The sequence below is a fragment of the Hetaerina americana genome, unplaced genomic scaffold (genome assembly GCF_022747635.1).
Source record: "Hetaerina americana unplaced genomic scaffold, ioHetAmer1.1.p SCAF_12, whole genome shotgun sequence".
In the NCBI taxonomy this organism is placed as follows: Eukaryota; Metazoa; Arthropoda; class Insecta; order Odonata; family Calopterygidae; genus Hetaerina; species Hetaerina americana.
In genome coordinates, this window is record NW_027286292.1 from 32,899,888 (window position 1) to 32,918,654 (window position 18,767).

Genomic DNA, 18,767 nt, shown 5'->3' on the forward strand with positions numbered 1-18,767 from the left:
AAACGGCTGGAAATTTCGAAGGACGGCGAGTGATTTTTTTCACCACGACAGCATTCGTCTCTCAGAACTCATGAGTTTTTTTGCCAAAAGCAAAGGCGCTGTGCTTCCCCACCCACCCTACTCCCCAGACCTGGCCCCATGTAACTTTTTTCCATTCCCCAAACCTAAAACCCCACTCAAAGGAAAATGATTTGCTACCATTCCAGAGATAGAGAAAAATTCAACGAAGGAGCTTCTGAGAATTTCTGAAAGAAGAGTTCAAGGACTGTTTCAAAAAGTGATAACACCATTGGGATAAGTGTATACGTTGGAGAGGAGACTACTTTGAAGGGGACCCTGAGCAATAAAATGTTAGTTTAGTATGTTTTGTGTATTAAATAAGTTCGGGAACTTTTTGAACAGACCTCGTATGTCATAAGAAATATTGAATCCTAAATATTTGCCGGAATCACCTATGCTTGGTCTCTACCAACGTTATTAACATGTGACATTAGTACCCTTCAACAACGTCGCTGTTGGCTCTTCGTGGTGCGTCATGCATACTCCTACGCATTCTTACTCTTATGGAGGAATCCGAGCGGTTGGTTCTCAGCCGTTCGAGGTCATACGTATCACACCGTAAACTCCGACACAAGAATTTCAATCGCGGAGTGACAAAACATTCTAACTCTAGTCAAATCCGTAGGCCCTTGAGTTATCCCACAAGCGCCCTATCCTCATGTCGGTATGGGTCGGCGAGGGATCGGAACCCGCGACCTATGCTCAGAGCGCGCTCATTTGAAAACTAGCCGTTCGGGGAACAACTTTTTTGCCGACTCACTCGAAACCTTGAATCGCGTTGAAGGGGGGCGGTGAGTGGGATTTTCACAGGATGAGTAATCGGATATGAGGAGTTGTCGTGAGAAGGCCTTCCTCCCCAAGGCTAGGTTCACGGAGTGGTGCCTGCGAACGAGGCAAGTCGACTTTTGGGAGAGTTTGCGCCCCCCGGGTGACAGCAGCAGAAAACTTCGAGAACTTTTAACTTTATGCACTAAGATCAAGTTCCACATGTCAATTAATCTAATGTCACATCTTGTGAATCGGGTTTGAAAGTCAGTCTGCCTTTGCGAAACTGCGACCATTAAAAATCTTTCAAGTCATCAATATTGTTTTCCGGGTAAAGTATTTTCCCTGTGCCATATCCTCTGAACGTCTTACATGGGAAACGTGGGGAGAATATGAATTTCCTCCTCAAAGAAACTAGGATTTAATTAGGCTCTTTATTTGTAGGCATGTTTTGAAATAGCTAGTCTGAGGTGTTATTTACTCTTTTTAGGCCACATTTAGGCCATGCAATAATTAAGTAAAGTTCAGCACAGATCCGCAGGATTTATGAATAATCGTCGTGAAACGTGAGAAATTGTTGCGTCATTATCAGTCAAGGAAATAGTGTAACTCATAGAAATATACAGTACACGCGACTTCAGTTCTGATGTTGAGGGAATTTAGGTATCTCACACCATATCGGCACGTTGAACGGATCTGACTCTAGTACGCGACATTTCCTTCCTAATTGATTGGTTTCGATGATCGTGTTCCCCACAAAGCCTTGTCGATTATAGCAAAGCTAGGGTTAAAAACTAAAATTCTGATCATAGAAATAGCTCGGCTTTATATGTCGTTCCTTCCAATAGCACCTCAAGAAACGAGTTCATACCCATACATAATTAAGGAATGGCGTCCGAGCACTCAGTGCAGCGCAGGTGACGCGGAAGCTCGTGCAGTATGATGCTGGGTTTTTTCTTGACGAATCCAACGTGAATGGTGCATATGGAGTTATGATTGAAGTTATCCTGGCGACTTGGAGGAGGAGTGTTCACATATTGCATATGACCAAAGACCACAGTAATCAACTCGAGGGTCAGTTTGAATTTTGAAGGTAGATCTCACCAATAGCTAAGCCCTGTACGGCGTATGAAATTCACACACCAAGATACGGAGGGGAAGGCCAGCTCCTTTCCCTGTGCCCTTTTTGCCTTTGGTTTCCCGGATGAACCTGGAACCCGAGAAATCATACAGATCGGGTGAAGCTGGGAGTACCCAGAGGTTTCACACGGAAACGAACCCGGGCCCTCCGGTCAAAAACCCAGCTCTATACCGGTTTGGAATACTGCACACCCAATTGTATGAGATTAATAAAAATAATATCATCATTATTACTTTATCTCGCACGTACAGGTTACACATCAGATACGAGCGTATAGATAAATCGCAGTACGAAGCGACAACGCATGTGGACCCAAATCCACGAGCGAGAAAAAACCCACTTATGCGGGAATGGAACTCGCGACCTCAGGGTAAGCCGACCCCTTCGCGCCATTCGGTTCTCGACGACCACTCGTGGGTGTGCGATGGGGTATTTCAACCAAGCCTTCCCCCCCCCCCCCCCAATTCCCCTCCTTCCCTCCCACCCGGCCCATCGCAAATTGCCCGTGGCGTGTGTGCCATGACGTGCTCTCGGAATGACGGGAGCAACGCTCGGAAAAACATCATGGTAGTTCCCTTCCCCTCGTTCGGCGTTTTATTTCCCCGTCTCGGAGATGACTTTCTTGAATATCCGGCTGTGGAGTGTTTCCCAAGAAAGATAGCCTTTTATTTCCTTTCGTGAGATTCCGCGCTTTCTCTTCAAAAATCCTCACTCTTATTCTCTCCCCTTCGACCCGCGGTGGGTAAGGAATCGGTTGGATCCGTCGATGAGGGATAAGGTGACCATACTACACGGGTAAATCGGCATCGTGAAATGATGTTTTCTCCTGCTCCCGCCTCGCAGATATATCTGACAGCAACACAGACAACCGAGGAGTGACAGCTTAAAAAAGAATTGTGTGCCATAAAAATTTCTATTATTCCCACCTCTTACACAATTCCGTAAGTAATCGGTCAATTTTCGGAGGAATTAATGTTGTCTTTGTTATAAGGTACTACGCACTTGTAACACTCATTGTCAGTCACATCTGTTTTATTAGGAACGCCAGCGTCTTGGTTATTTGTGGTGTTTTTGCGATTACGTGGATGGCCACGACTGTGGTAACTGCCTTACCACTGTGCATAAGCCCCACGCGTCTGATGATGAATGCGTATTAAGTGTTTTTCTCTGCTAGAAGGACCCATAAATTTGGATAGATAAATCCTGCAGCTATTCCTATAAATCAGACCAGACGCTTTGGAGTGGGAGACCATTACTCAGATGCATTAGCCACTCTACACCGAATCCAGCTAGCAGAAGAAACTCATCGTGGTAACTACGAGGCGTTTTGAGACTTTATTTTTTTTAAGTTTTTATTTCAGTTCATGAATTAATCCTCAATAAGTTTACGAAGCTATATTATCAACCTTTTAACAATAAAAATAGGTGAACAGTGCAATAAGTTGCTTTTCGGGTGTAATCGTGTTAGGGCCTGAAAAGATCGATTTAAAAAAACCTCTTCGCGAGCATGATTCGTTGATTGATATTTATGATAAATATATATCTATACCGCTGCTTTGAACCATAATAATAGAAATGGGAATGGGAATAATAGAAGTTTTCACGCCACACGATTCTTTTTGAGGCAATCACTCCACGGTTGTCTGTGTTGCTTTGGTATGGAAGTATTATTTTACCTATTTCAATTTGGTTGCTATGCAAATCTTATTGATGCGATATTAGGTGAGGTTCTATTAAAAAGTCAAAAGTATTTTTTGTTACAACTTAACTGCTGGGAAGTAAACATTTCCACAGATATCTCATTATTATAATAATACCAAATGTGCGTAATGGCAAAAACCATAATCGAAGTTTTCGTGAACGTTACAGATGAATGTCAAATTAATAGGTTTTCTTATTTCAAATATTATGTCAAAACATTTAAGTGGGGTTTGAATATTATGAAAAGTCTTCGGTAAAATCAGTGATTGGGAAGAATATTAATTAAACTCGAAGCAAAGGATAGAGGTAGAAATCGGGCGTAGGAAGGTTGTCATTAGCAGTAAAAAACAACACTTCACACCTCTTCAAAATGCCTATATCTCTTAGAATACCAAGTATCTCAATAATGCCATGGAATTTTATTTTACTCTTAAGTTAATTTCTTATCTCGTCAAATCATGAGAACAATTTCTGTGACATATTTGAATGTGGTATAACGGATGCAGTTAGCTCCGTGAGGAAACCGATCAAATAACTAAAGGTCTTGCACCAAAATCCGCTAGAGCCCTATAATTACTTTCTGTTCGTTCAGTTTATCCGATTCAATATCACATTTTCGTTACAAATATAATGAGTTATTCATTATGACACTGAAATTTCCAAGTAAAAATGGAAAATCCTCTCTTCGGGCCATACGAAACGGGAAGCCAGGAGCCTGGAGCCCTCAGTTCCTTGGCTCTTGGATGAACTTAGTGTTTAAGGTGAAAACTGACGGAAGTCAATATTGATCTACAAATTTCATAGAACAGATAGCAGGCAATAATTTTGCACTGAGTTCCATCAAGACACTTTCTCAATTGATGAATATTTTCTGATCAGGACATCATTAATTTACTTCCAGGACACTTTTGGGTTCAAAGCCATATGATTACAAGAGTGATGGAGATAATAATAAAGAAGTCAACTCCAATTTCTCAATTTACTGAGTAGGAGAGCAGTCTGTGTTTCATTTACTTACGTCACGTTGGTTGATTGTTGTGGTTTTTGCCTTTGCGATGGCATCACAGGACAAAATTAGGCTCCGTGATTACTTAAAAAAACACTGCATTGTATTTCATTAAATTACGAAAGACTCATCTTCTGGGGTGACTTTTTGTCCTTCTTAGCACGTCATGCGGTTAGAGGTTTGTATGGTGAAAGAGTTGATAAGTTCAGCATCGATTATTACAAATCACTATTTGAAATACTGCGTATTAATATTTTTGCTGGGCTGGCCTTCAAGGTCTTTTGTGTGCGATGTCACGAGATGCTCTCCGCACGCAGGAAATGACTGCGGATTTCTGGAAAAGTCTATCGAGATTTTTCTTGCTGGGGACGTCACGTGTACTTTTTTATTCTTTTCATCCTTCCAGCCCGAAGGATCACGTTATTCTATTAAAAGAATTCGGTAGTATAGGATAACATTCACGTTCACGTGTGGCGTGGGAAACTCGTCAGTAATGGTGGGTAGCCTAATTTATTTCCGTCGTGAGCAATTTTTTTCTTGCACTGATGCTCATTCAGTATTTTTTATGATCTTCCAAAATTTTGAGGCTTGTTTTTCGACTCTTGGTTTATCATAAAACCATAAACACAGTAATCAACCCGAAGGTCGGTTTGGTAGGTGATGGTAAAATTCACTCTCTACTAAGCCCTATGCGGCGTGTGCAATTCACGCATCAGGGTAGGTGGGGGGAGTTCCTTTCCCTGTGCCGGTTGTGGTTTGCCAGGAAGATCTGGTATTCGAAAAATCACATAACTTTGGTGGAGCTGTAGGTACCCAGAGAGGCTTGCGCGGGAACCCGGGCCCTCCGGTCAGTAGTCCAACGCTCTACCCCTGGACTACCGCGACCCACCTTGATTTATTACTCATATAATTTTAACTATTGATTATGCGACGAAAATGATTTAAAATGAGGATATTTAAATCATTTTAATGTCTCAGGCACTCTGTGCGTTGCTACTGGCCTTAGTAGCAAACCAATGAGCTCAAGTTATCCGGTCGATATAACGCCGTAGGTACAGAGAGAAGTGATCTTATTGTCCTATTGTCGAAAAATCTTAAAGCCGAATGGATTCGTTCGCTACTTACAGAAATGAATACCTATGCACGTATGTAGGCGTTTCGAGGTATTTAGAGGCAATGCAAATCCCCCTATTGTGTCCAACAAAGTTACCTTAATGCAATGTTTTGCTCAGAAGTACTGGCTCACTCTTTAGCTAATGGATTTGCCTTATAAAGGTGATAAAACGAAACGTCCACATGTGAAATTTCCCCTTCCGCTCGTCGCGAAGTACTACTCCTTGATGAAGAGAAGCTCGGTGCAGTGAAGCCTCGGCTATAACTATATCAGCGGATTATTTTGAAAGTCTAACTTACACATTGATGCCTGGTGCAAATTTGCATCACAACTTGTCTTCGGCTTTCATTATTTCAATAGTTAAGGAGGGAAAATTTGCAAGAAAAGACGAATCCGCGGAAACGCTGGCACAGAGCACATTAAAATCGTATTTGCTGGTATGATGATTTTGCTTACCTCACGCTGTCATCGTGCACGGGAACAATCTCAGGGTAAAGAGGGCTATCTGGCAGAGGAAACCATCTAGGCCAATCATAAAATATCTCGTGGGGTTTTGGGGTGTAATTGGGCTTTATCAGACATTCCGAAATCTGAGCCAACATAGATATTTAGCGCATATTTGCTGTTCTCGTCGCACAGGGAATGAATGGCCATTGGTAGCCCGAGGTTTGGGCACCACGGCGCTCCCCTTCCTTCTTCTAGCCTCAGAACTAATCGCAGCGGTCAGCGCGTCGCAATTCTAGGTCCTATGAGTACCAACTTCGAGAATCATTCACATATACATTTTTGTGCTTTAAAAACCTTAGAATATAACTAAACATATGAATCCAGTCTTTACTCTCTATATACCCAGAAGATATGATAGTTTTCATGAAAAAGTCGACTTGAAGATTTCAACAAATGTATGAATTGAGTAATGAAGGATCTCAGGTTTTCCCGGCGTATGGTATTCAAGAAGTTCTCTCGGGTTTCCCACCGGGTCAGGTTGCAGTACACCGACGTTTCGAAGGCTGACTCTGCCATCGTCTTCAGGGTGAAGGCTGACTCTGCCATCGAAACCCGAGAGAACTTCTTGGATGTATGAATTGAGGTCCCCTGAAAAAACTATGGCGATTTACTGGAATTCAGTGTGCCATGATGTGTGATTTGAATTTTGTTTGCACACTTATTGAAAAATAGCTAAAATCACAATGAACCTATTATTTATGGTATGAAAAAATCTGAGTTAAATCTTCCTGGTACTAATTGACCCGGTGTCATCAAATACATCTCGGATATGAGTTACTTGAGGCCGCTAGTAAGATCTGGTAAAATCGACTTGTACGACTAAAACTTGACTCACGGCTCAGAATAATTAATTAGCGTAGTCATTATATATATTTCAATAACTATCCTATTTTTTTTAAATTCCTGGTTGGTTGTAAACAAGATTCTTCTCACGGGTCTACTCTTTCCCCTGCGTACGAATTCTATGCAAATTATAACTTTCTCGATTAAAGCACGTTTACTTGACCCAGGAGTCTTGAATTGGACATCTGACATGGAATGGACATTTATCATTTGACAGTGAACTTCATTTCGAAATGTTCAAAAATTGAAATTTCTGCCCCTTTGTGCGCTGGAAAGAATTCTTTCAGTCGTCATTTTTTCAATTTAATTTTTAACTTACATGTATGTTTTGATGATCTTAGGCGAAGGAAATACGCGCTTATTCGATTGTACTTTTTCCTTCGTCAGGGATAAAAATAAAAATGACAAGAAGTATTTCTTAAATAGTTGCGTTTCATTATTCGTGTTAAATGAACTATTTGTCGAAATACCGAATTTGCATTGACCCATGCCATATACTTTTGAACACCTTTTCTGTAAGACGTCATCAACTTTTTAAAATCGTTTGATCTGGTAACTTTCCGTAAGGCTAAACAAATGACCTCGTCACCACTGCACTAAATGTACACTCGAGACGAGAATCGAATTCGTTACTGTCACTTTGGCCCGAGAGCGCGCTTAAGGAATCAAGACTAGTGGTTGTTTTCTTTGTATTATAGGTTTAGTTTTCGCTAAATCATGAATCCCGCGTAAGATAGAAATTTAATTGAAGTGATTCGTAATTTTGCTCTTAGTTTTTCCGCTTTGCTCCTATAAACTAATTCTGTTGTATGTATGTTGTATTCGTATATGAAAATTTCCACAAAGAAATAATTTTTCGCCCTTTTGAACTTTTTAATTTCTTCAGAATATTGCTTCAATTTACTAAAAAAATTAATTAAACTGATGCCCGAGCAAGACTAAGTTTTATTGATATTTTTCACACTCCGAACAAAGTCAGTATTCAAAACATTCAACCCATTGTTAGATCTCTCTCGCTTTAGAGATTGACATTTGCTGCGTTAAATTTAACTGTGCGTTAGCAAGTAAATTGCCATTTCCGTTTTCGTATATTTTTTATTTGCAGGTAGTTTTTAAATGAGTCTTTGTTTCCAGCTATTGATTAGTTTGTATAAAAGCTAATTTTAGTGAGGGGGGATCGAGTTGGTGAGGTGGCTATCGTACTGGCTTCCCACCCAGAGGGCCTGGGTTCAAATCCCGGTGGTGTTGAATATTTTTCAGTGGTATCTCGATCCCTACTTGAGGTGCTTTGTGGAGGGCCCTTTGAGTGAGTACGCCGTCCGTCGGATGGGACGTTAAGCTGCGGACCCCTTGGCGCCTTTCGTAAAGAGTAGGCTAATGCCGACGCCGAGTTCCTCTCCACCCTTCATCCTTTCCTATCCATCCCCTATGGCGCAAATGACCTCAGCTGTCGGTCGCCTCCCCTAAATACTACTACTTTTAGTGAGGGCGCCTAATTCTAAAGTGATGTATTTACCTCCAAAGTAGTTCAGTTAGTCTCTCTACTCTGCCTTGTCAGCTGTACTGTCAACGAGCAGATCAGAGTTGTCCCTGGCCAGTTACATCTTACTTGCAATATTTCGTCCTGTGATGGTTTTTGCGTAAATACTATGCTCTTATGCACTATTTGTCATAAAATTGTAGAATGTTGCCTTTGGCCTTGGTAAAAAATCTACTTGGGTTTTATTTTACCGGTTCACGAATTTGCATTGTAGCTAGCGTTGTAAAGCCCGACCAATGACAATTTTTCAAAGTTCTACTGACGTTTAAGTTTACACAATGGCGTTCAATGAGTAATTTATAATGACCTTCATAATGATCTACACATTTTTAATCACCCCCTGAATCATTAAGTTGCAATATTTTATTGTGATTTCATAATCTTAAGAACGATATGTGTAAAGAATTCGAATGGGTGCGAATATTTGAAGACATGCAAACATCCTTCGATGTGTAGGGTTGTCTAGTTTTCTATCTCTGGAATTTATATCTATATAGTTTTTTGCTGAACCGGTGAGTAGTTACTAATCGAATTCCAGTTTTAAAAAATCGGGGTAGTTATTGAAACGTGTTTTGTTGCTTGCGAGGGACTGTCCGCAGTTAATGTCATTCCATTTATTCGAGTTTTCCAAATGTTGCCCCCGAGTTTGATTCCCGAATGCAACTAACCACGAATCCCATTTTCCCTTGAGAGACTCTTTTAACTATTGACGGCACCACTTTTTCTGATCAGAAAGGGACGGCTCATACTAGAGAGAGATCCAATCCATATCAAAGGAGGTCAGGAGCCGTTGGTGAAAGATGTTAGGGCACCAAGGACACTCTAAGTCTCCTAAAGTTATGGACGTATTTTATGGTCAGTCCCATGGAGGCAAAGTCTCCCATACTCCATAATTAATTGGCAATGGCTTGTCACAATCCCCATTTGACCCTCCAATCTAGCGACGTCATTCATGGACCCCACCTTGAGTTTTCGAGCTTAGTCTCTGGATTAGTATCTGCTTTTAAATTCAATCAGAAATTGTTGCTCATCTTTGTTGCAAGTTTTTCCGTGCAAACAAAAAATTATATTGCTATAATAAGTTTAGTGTTCTCAAATCACCCTCGTTTTTAGACATTTCTACCTGACCATATATGTTATATTGTCGTCAATAATTAAATGGGACCTATAAGGTGTAAATGATTAAGAAAAATGCCGTAAGAATGTAGAGCACCAAGGATGCTTAGGTGATATCTATCTAGGGGCCCCACAAACTCCATTTATGGAGTTTCGTCTCACTCCAGTGACCCCGTCATAAAAAAATGTATACTTTCAAAATTTACAGAACTACAATATATGTGCAATGCCAACGTGGTAATTTACGGTGTACAACTTTCACCAGGGCTCAGGGCCCATACCAAGCACACAATAAGTCACGCGTCACCTCTGTTTACAGCAGAATAAACTCCACACCTTGGACAATGGCAGGTCACCAATAACCTGTAAGCCCACCTGTAAGAAATTTCCTCATAGGGTTAGTACGGCCAACGTCGAAGATGAAAATACAAGTCACATTAACACCATTTGTTCAGAGGTAAATGAATCCTGTGCCTGGAACCAACTTACTCCTCACTAGCAAACCAAGAGATGCACTTGTTCCTAATAAGTGGTTTGCGTGGAATATTATTCCCTTCACCGCCAGGGACCGACTTCGAGGAGTACCTTTACAAACAATCACACACACTAACTCATTGAAGTAAGATCTGGTCCTTGTACTGAATCTACTCATTTTACTCACTGTAGTACTTGTGCACTCAATCCCGATATACACCCTTGATACCAAAGTTGGAAAGACTTTTGACTGGCAGAAGACTATGTAAAATTTTGTAAAACGATATCTGGTACCAATCCCAAAGAGAACCGCAGCTGGCACTGGGAAAGGAACCCCCCAATAACCTGATGTGCAAAGTTCGCAGGCCGATGTACTTAGTACTGCATGAGCTCTACCTTCAATTGAATCAATCGGTGGGTTACTTACTATTTATTATGGCGTGATCCCCGGCGTGAGACGAAACTCTCCGCAATTCTCGTTGAAAGACCATTATTATAGATTCCATTAGCATAATTGGTGTTTCAAATTGTTACGGCCTTTGAAGTAACATCTATCTTATTTATTATGTCCTGTGGGTATTTTTTCAATTTGCTTATTGTGTACTATTTTTTCCTTCAAAATATATTACGAAAAAGTTTACCTTGAGCGCAATTTGATCTTAAAAAATTAATAATTGCCAATCTTTTAGAGTGTTGGATATGGATATTTCATTGTAAAAAATATAGTTTTAGATGAGACACAATAGAGTACATTAAAATTTCATAAAGACATTCAAATCCATTTTAATAATGGGGGTCGTGCATGTTACCCCCAAAATCTTCCGAAAAGCCGCAACTGTAAGTAACTCCATTTAAGCTTATTCTGTCTCAGTAACGGACTTTCTTCCTGTACGTCCACGTTTTTGCGGACAACTGGTCGATGTGAAGAATTATTCCAAATTCATATTTCCGCTGCGACACTATTTTGCTCTTAGTATGGGTAAATAATTCTACTTATTAAAGAGATTTTGCTTATTACATTAGATGTACTAATCACCGTTTTCTAGCCAGTTGCTAGCATTCAAGTGAACCATTCAGCCAAAGCGCCTCAGTTAAATAAGATATTTTCTGGAACAGCAGTGAAAAATGAATTTCTCTTCCTATATACAGGTATATTTCTTTTTCGGACTGGCATGTGCGTTAACCGGGAAAGTCAGACTAACTTCCGGATGGCTTAGAGCTTTTTTCAGAATTTCCTTATAGTAATTCATGAAAAACACTAAAATATTATTTCTTGCGCGTGAATAGCCAATCAAGGAATTAATATTTTAAAGTCCAAGTGCCGTATAAAGTTTTGGAGAAATAATGTTCCTGTAATTGGTTGCTATTTGAGATACGACATTATATATTCTACTCGCTATGAGAGTATTCCCTTTTGACCCGGTTACTTTGCAAAAAGATTTATTGGCGCTACGTGAGTCAGCACGACCTTAATTATCGGAGAGGGGGGGATATCTCAGCGAACGGCAACCCACTCAGCTTACGCGGGGACGGCAAACTAACGTAAGTGCGGGGAAATTCCCCCAGAACTAGACGATCGGCAGTGCGCCCATTTTGGGCGATGTCGTCGACTTTGATCGAGGGGCCATAATATTAGGTCCCACCTCCCCACGCGGAAGGGGAGGTCGCGAAGAAAGGAAGGCGGCTGGACGTAAAAGTGGCGAGGCAAGCCGTAGCCCGACCCCTTCCACCCGAGCACTCGAAAGAACGTCAATACTAGGGTGCACTGATGCCTCCCGCTTCCACTCCGCCCCCACACACAACCTTACCTCGTCTCCCTCCGCTGGCTTCGGGTGGATGCCTATGACTACCCGTGGATCGTACCCTCGACTCCCTACCTAAACTCCCTCCCCGTTCCTTTCTCTCTCCACCAACCACCACGTGCGGCCGCGCTGCGGTCTAAAATAATAAAAAGGCGATCAAAATTAAAATTTTCATATTTTCGTTCGGCGGCCCAGAGACATTCACCAATACACTTTAGTATGTAAATCATAAGATAGGGTGCTATGCAGGACAACAAATTTTACACCAGAAGGTATTGACTTTAAAGATGGGTAAAACAGCATGTTTCAATAATATCTCACTCAGTTTTGACTGTATTTATTTCAATCTTTGAAATTTCTCGGTTAATAAAATGTGCCAAGCTAAATTCTAACAGGTTGAAATATATGATTATAAAAAACTTTTGCATTTACGTCATAAATTCAATTATTTATGATTTAATTTTTTTAAAATTTACATTATTTCTCCATGAAATTTTAAATAAGTTGATCAAAGTAGGTTTTAAATCCACTTGCTCCATGGAGGATTTTAGTTTGGTTGATTGATGCAATTTATACATAGTATGCATATTGCACATGTATATTACGCATTTATACAATGTATGTACGAGGTCTGTTCAAAAAGTGCCGTAAGCTTTGTGTTTTTTCAAAAATTATCAATTTATTCATGAATATCTATTTTGTCCCATTTAAAGTTATCCCAATTAGATATTACACACTTGTGCCAACGTTTTTTCCAATCCTCGAAGCACTTCATAAAATCATTTTTTGTGACCTTGTTCCTTTTTTTGTGACCTTGTTCCTTTTTTTGTGATGCAGCCTTTATCGTCCTTTCATAGGCTTCTTCGGTTTGGGAACAAGAAAAAGTCACTGGGGGCCAGATCTGGGGAATACGGTGGCTGCGGCATCATTAATGTGTTGTTTTTGGCCAAAAATTCGCGCACAAGTAACGATGTATGAGCAGGGGCGTTGTCATGGTGCAATAGCTAATTTTTGTTCTTCCACATATCCGGGCGTTTGTGGCGGATTGCTTCGCGCAAATTGCGCATAACTTGCAGGTCATATTTCTTCTTTACCGTTCTACCCTGTGTCAAGAACTCATCATGGACCACGCCCCTGCAATCGAAGAACACTGTAAGCAAAACTTTCACATTCGACCGAACTTGGCGCGCTTTTTTCGGTCTTGGCTCGTGCTGCAGCTTCCATTGGGATGACTGAGCTCTAGTTTCGACGTCATAGCAATAAACCCATGATTCGTCACCACTTAAGCAAATTCGGGTCGTCACGGACAGAGTCCAACACCTCATTAGCAATGTTAATGCTGTTTTGCCGTAATTACTGTTTTTGGGTCGACAATGAGTAATTTCGGTACGAATTTCGCGGCGACCCGTATCATTCCTAAATCGATTGGCCAATACTATTTTCTTCGCTTCATCAATGTTTTTGTCTGTTATTGATGTGCTCGGGCGTCCGGCACGCTCTTCGTCGTTCACATCTTCTCGGCCCTCTGAGAACATTTTATACCGCGATAATCGTTGCTTCGGTCCAAGGTAGCTTCTTCATATGCCGCAGTCAACATTAGGAATGCGTCCGAACACTTAATTTCGTTTTTCACACAAAATTTGATACAGATTCTTTGATACATTTTTTGGAAGAGGCAAAAATTGAAGACAAGCCAAAACACGTCCAAGCAAAACAGCTGTCAACAATTAACTAAGCATTCTAAATTGCCAAACCTTTCGGCATAAGTGAGAGATATAAGTACCCACCTAACGCCACAAAAAAATCGAAAATCAAATATACGTAACCCGCATAAATTCAAAATTTACGTTAATTTTAAACACACCTAGTATATTATACATGTATGCATAGATCCGTCGTTCTTCGTATATATATGTATGTATGTATACACACACACACACACACACACACACACACACACACACACACACACACACACACACACACACACACACACACACACACACACACATATATATATATATATATATATATATATATATATATATATATATATATAGATGATTTCGTCGACGTAACACGGAAGTGCCGAATAATAAATTGGACAGTAACAAACAATATAGAAACACATAAAAAGATCACTCACACGTTATTTTTTGATCATTTCGACGGAATTCTGCTCCGTCTTCATCGGAAGATGGAGAAGTAATGGTATGGAAGTAATAGCATAGAAGTAATTATATATATATATATATATATATATATATATATATATATATATATATATATATATATATATATATATATATATATATACATAAAAATATAATGTGTGTATGTGTGTTCCTATCCTTTTCCTTGTGTGTTTTTCCTTGTGAATGTACATATATTTATTATATATGGTATACATGGAGTGGTGGTGGGGAGTTAAATAATTTAGCATCATTTTCTTAAAAGTCAGAATGTATCTACACCAATAATTGATTTGGTTGTTGTTTATCATATCAAGTTTTGTGATTAACACTGATTTTTTACCTGTTGTATTATCCGTTATAGTTTTTGTCAAGTCACTTATATCAGCTGTGGCTTGATATTTTTAGTTTTAGAAACTTTCCAATTGATGCTCATTCATTTTCCTTGAAACAGGTGATGAACTGGGAATGGATTTGTGTGGAATCCATAGCAATAGTACCCTTCTGCGATACAGTGCAAGCCTGATTTCATATGGATACATGGGAGATGTTATACGTGAAAGTGAGAAATTTCGTTGGATGGGTCCAAGGCGTTATGATTACTCAGGTAATGGTAGTGTTATAAGGTACTATATTTTTTGGTGAATGTTCTTACAAAGTATCATCCCTTTGATATTATATTATTATGAATGGTAGTTTATTGGCTCAAATATGTTTTGGATTTTCACAGAGACCACCTGCTGTGATCTGTGTGCAAGTCCAAATACTGTGGTGGTGGCAGGGTAACATCCTCACCGGATAACTCAGTGGTCCTGTGTTTGATTCTCACCCAGTGTGTTTTCCTTCACCTCGGATTTGGATGTTTATAATTTTCTTCTAAGTAATACGAGGGTCATCCGGAAAGTAGTACCCGTTCGTGAAATAAAGACACAAAAGTAAATATTAACAAACATAAAAAATTTTATTTGAAAGAGGATACTTTAAACTACTTCTCAACATAATCTCCAAGCAAATTAAGGCATTTGTCATAACGTGTGACAAGTTTCTGTATTCCTGCTGCATAGTCCTTCGCCGCCAGCTCATTGAGATACGCGAGGGACCCATCTTGCACAAATTTTTGCATAATGCAGATGGTGTTTAACAATTTCATGAACAATTGTTCGAGAAACATTGGGAAAATGCTCACAGATGTCATCAATTGTGACGCGCCGATCGTTCCTCACGAATTCGTCAACTGAGCTCACCAGTTGGTCTGTAATGACAGACGGTCTCTCCGAACGCTCATCGTCGTGTGTGTTCCCCCTCCCCATGTTGAAGTTGCGACACCACCGCCGAACAGACGACTCGTCCATTACATTGTCTCCATACACCTCCTTTAATTGGCGATGAATATCACATGGGCGAACGTTTCTTGCATTGAGGAATTTAATCACTGCCCTCACTTCACAACTGGCGGCGTTCTCAATTTTTTTAAACATTGTAAACAATCACAGAAACAACACAGGCAATGCTAGCGTCACGCAACTTGGCTCAGAGAAGGCAGACAAGCCACTGAAGCTATCTGACCTCGTCCAGCGGCTACTCGCGTCGTCAGCACTTCATGCGGCACGAACGGGTACTACTTTCCGGATGACCCTCGTATTTAGGAGTTAAGAATAGGAAGGGACTATACATTCTCAATATAGCACCAATTAAGTCCTTAAATAAAAGAATAAATGAACTCTTGCCACATTTTTAAGCCTAACCTGACACAATGCAATATAGCATCCTATGCTGAAATAAAACCTTCAATTCTGCATTATTTCCTCATCTCTTCATCCCATCTAACATGGATATTCTGTTCCTCCCCCTACATCAACTGCCTGGCGTTTTCTCCTCTATCGCTGTCATCAGCATTCCATTACCAATCAAAATGCCATGCCTCCACTTCAACCGTCTCCTTTCAGTTTCTCCCAGCAGCCATCTCCCCTCTTGTGCCATTATTACTACCACTTAATTTGATTTTCTACCTGTTCATTTTTTTTCCATTCTTCTTTTCTCTCTCATCTCTAATACTTCCAAATTATGCTAATCCTCTTGCCTCAATGACTATATTTCCACTCTTTGTAAAATTACACTTAAAATGTAAGTGTCATCTAATATTTCTGTGTATCTTTATTTAAGTTATCTGTCTTCAACTCCCTTCTCTTTTTAAAGGCTTCTTTTTACCACATAAATCTTCTTCTTAGGCTCTTACTACTTTGAATAAATTTGATGTTAATCAAAATACCTCATAGATAGGTGAATTGTTATACCTGCCTTAGTTTATTCAATCTAATTAATTTGGTTAGCTTAGACTTTCAAGTTTTTTTTACATTTATTCTCATCCCATACCTATCAATCTTATTTCTGAATGCGTTCAGCAGTAGCTGTAATTCTTTGGCTGGTTGGCTTACTAAATCTTGGTCATCCAAAAACCTAATTTTATGAATCGCTCCTACTTTTATTCCTACCTCTGGCTCTCGCTATGTATCATTTACCAGTTCCTCTGCTTATACATTGAAAAGGGCAGTCCTATTTTACCCCCAGATCAGTCCCACTTTCCATCTACTACCCTTGCCTGTGTTGTCTGATTGTTACATGTACAGGTATCAGATAAGTCACTCTTCTGTCTGGTCTTATTCAATCTCTTATTATACATCCATTAATTTAACTGAAATCACTCTGCTAAATGACTTCTCAAAATCCTAAAACAAACACACATGTTCTGATTTTATTTCATAGAATATATATATATATATATATATATATATATATATATATATATATATATATATATATATATATATATATATATATATATATATATATATATATAATCTTCGAAATGGAATGCTCTTCGGCGACGCACAAATATATAAAAACACAGATGTAGATTTTTAGAATATAGAGACACAAAGAAAGGACACTCACAATTTGTTATTTGACGTTTCGACAGCACGGCTGTCATCTTCAGAATCTTCTGGTATCTGAAGGTGATTCTGAAGACGACAGCCGTGCTGTCGAAACGTCAAATAACAAATTGTGAGTGTCCTTTCTTTGTGTCTCTATATTCTAAAAATCTACATCTGTGTTTATATATATATATATATATATATATACACACACATACACACACTTATGAAGTTATTCATATTCACTGAATTCTATAGTATCCATAATATGGAATAGTAAGTAGTCAGATATTAAGTGCATGAAATCAATGACTCAATTGCATATAGAGGGCTTGTATCTCTCCATATACATTTACCTAAATGAATTCACATTCAATCTATTAAACATCATGTTCCTTGTCGTATGATTTCATTTAGGGTTCAAGAAATTCATGGTAAACAAGGGGTATGAAGGTGAAATTACTTTGCTGGCTGACTCAAGTAACGTTGACAGTGGACCAAAATGTTTGGAAAACTGTGAAAGGTGCCAAAAAGGTTGTGACATTACTAAGGATAAAGAAGGGAAACAAAATGGAGGTAAGAGATATTTGAAATGTCATGTTTCTTGCTCATGAATTTACTCAAGTAACTTACATACACATACATGTACATGTTTGGCAGCACCACATGAATTGGTGTCCATTTTTTTTAAATGTAGTCCAGATCATGTGATAATATATATTTTGAAATTCATAGCCCATAACTTTGGGGTAAAGCAATGAGAAATCAACATATATTGAAGTGATGATGGAGGATTTGGATGTTCAAACAGTATGTGACAAGCATGATAGAAATCATTTGCAATTTCTGATTTTTAGTCTAATGGATTTTTAAATCCATTTACTGTTGCGAACTGTTTGATGAAAGTCCGTAGAAATACAGGTAGCAGGGAAAATTTGAATTTTGAACTGAATTTGAAAAGACCCTTGCTTGTAGATGGAAGTTTTTCACAACCTCAAAAATTCAACAAAATCTCATATTTTTTGTGCTTTTCTGTTGTTCTCTTTCCGCATATAATCTCGTAATAATAATAAAAATATTTATAGGTCAATAGGTATAGAAAATACAATGGTCCTCTTGGTCTTTTGTATCTTATCTACAATGTGCATTTATGTGGATGTGTAACACAAGCTGTATTTATTCCTTTACTTTTTCCTTTTCTTCAGAATGGAAAACTGTGAAAGGGAAGTTCTTCATGGTGAATGGAACTAATTTGTCATGTGCTTGCCGACGTTGCCCAAATGGAATCTCTCCCTTTTGTCATATTGGAGATGGCTGTGTGGATTTAGTTTTGATAAAGCACACTTCTCTTTTCAATAACATAAGACTACTGCTTAGGCTTTCAAGCCCTGTAAAGACTGTTGTAAGTAACCATTGTATTCTAATTGTTATGTTATGTACAGATTTGCCTGTTACTGAAGCCTGTATCATATTATCAAATATTACATTTGTCATTTTCAATTGAATCCTATGATTTCATTGCCTGAAGAATTTTGTGAGCTGCTATATTTATACCTATGTCTAAAGGGATGTG

General features: G+C 39.2%; 1 protein-coding gene across 1 annotated transcript in view; it reads left to right on the forward strand.

The window, feature by feature from the left end:
* Cerk (Ceramide kinase) overlaps positions 1 to 18,767 on the forward strand; it is a 185,677-nt gene that overhangs the window by 159,084 nt on the left and 7,826 nt on the right. Inside the window, exons 5-7 of the mRNA XM_071582882.1 lie at positions 14,716 to 14,868; positions 17,612 to 17,770; positions 18,400 to 18,596. Of these exons, the coding sequence (XP_071438983.1) occupies positions 14,716 to 14,868; positions 17,612 to 17,770; positions 18,400 to 18,596 (509 nt within the window). The remainder of the gene's footprint in view (positions 1 to 14,715; positions 14,869 to 17,611; positions 17,771 to 18,399; positions 18,597 to 18,767) is intronic.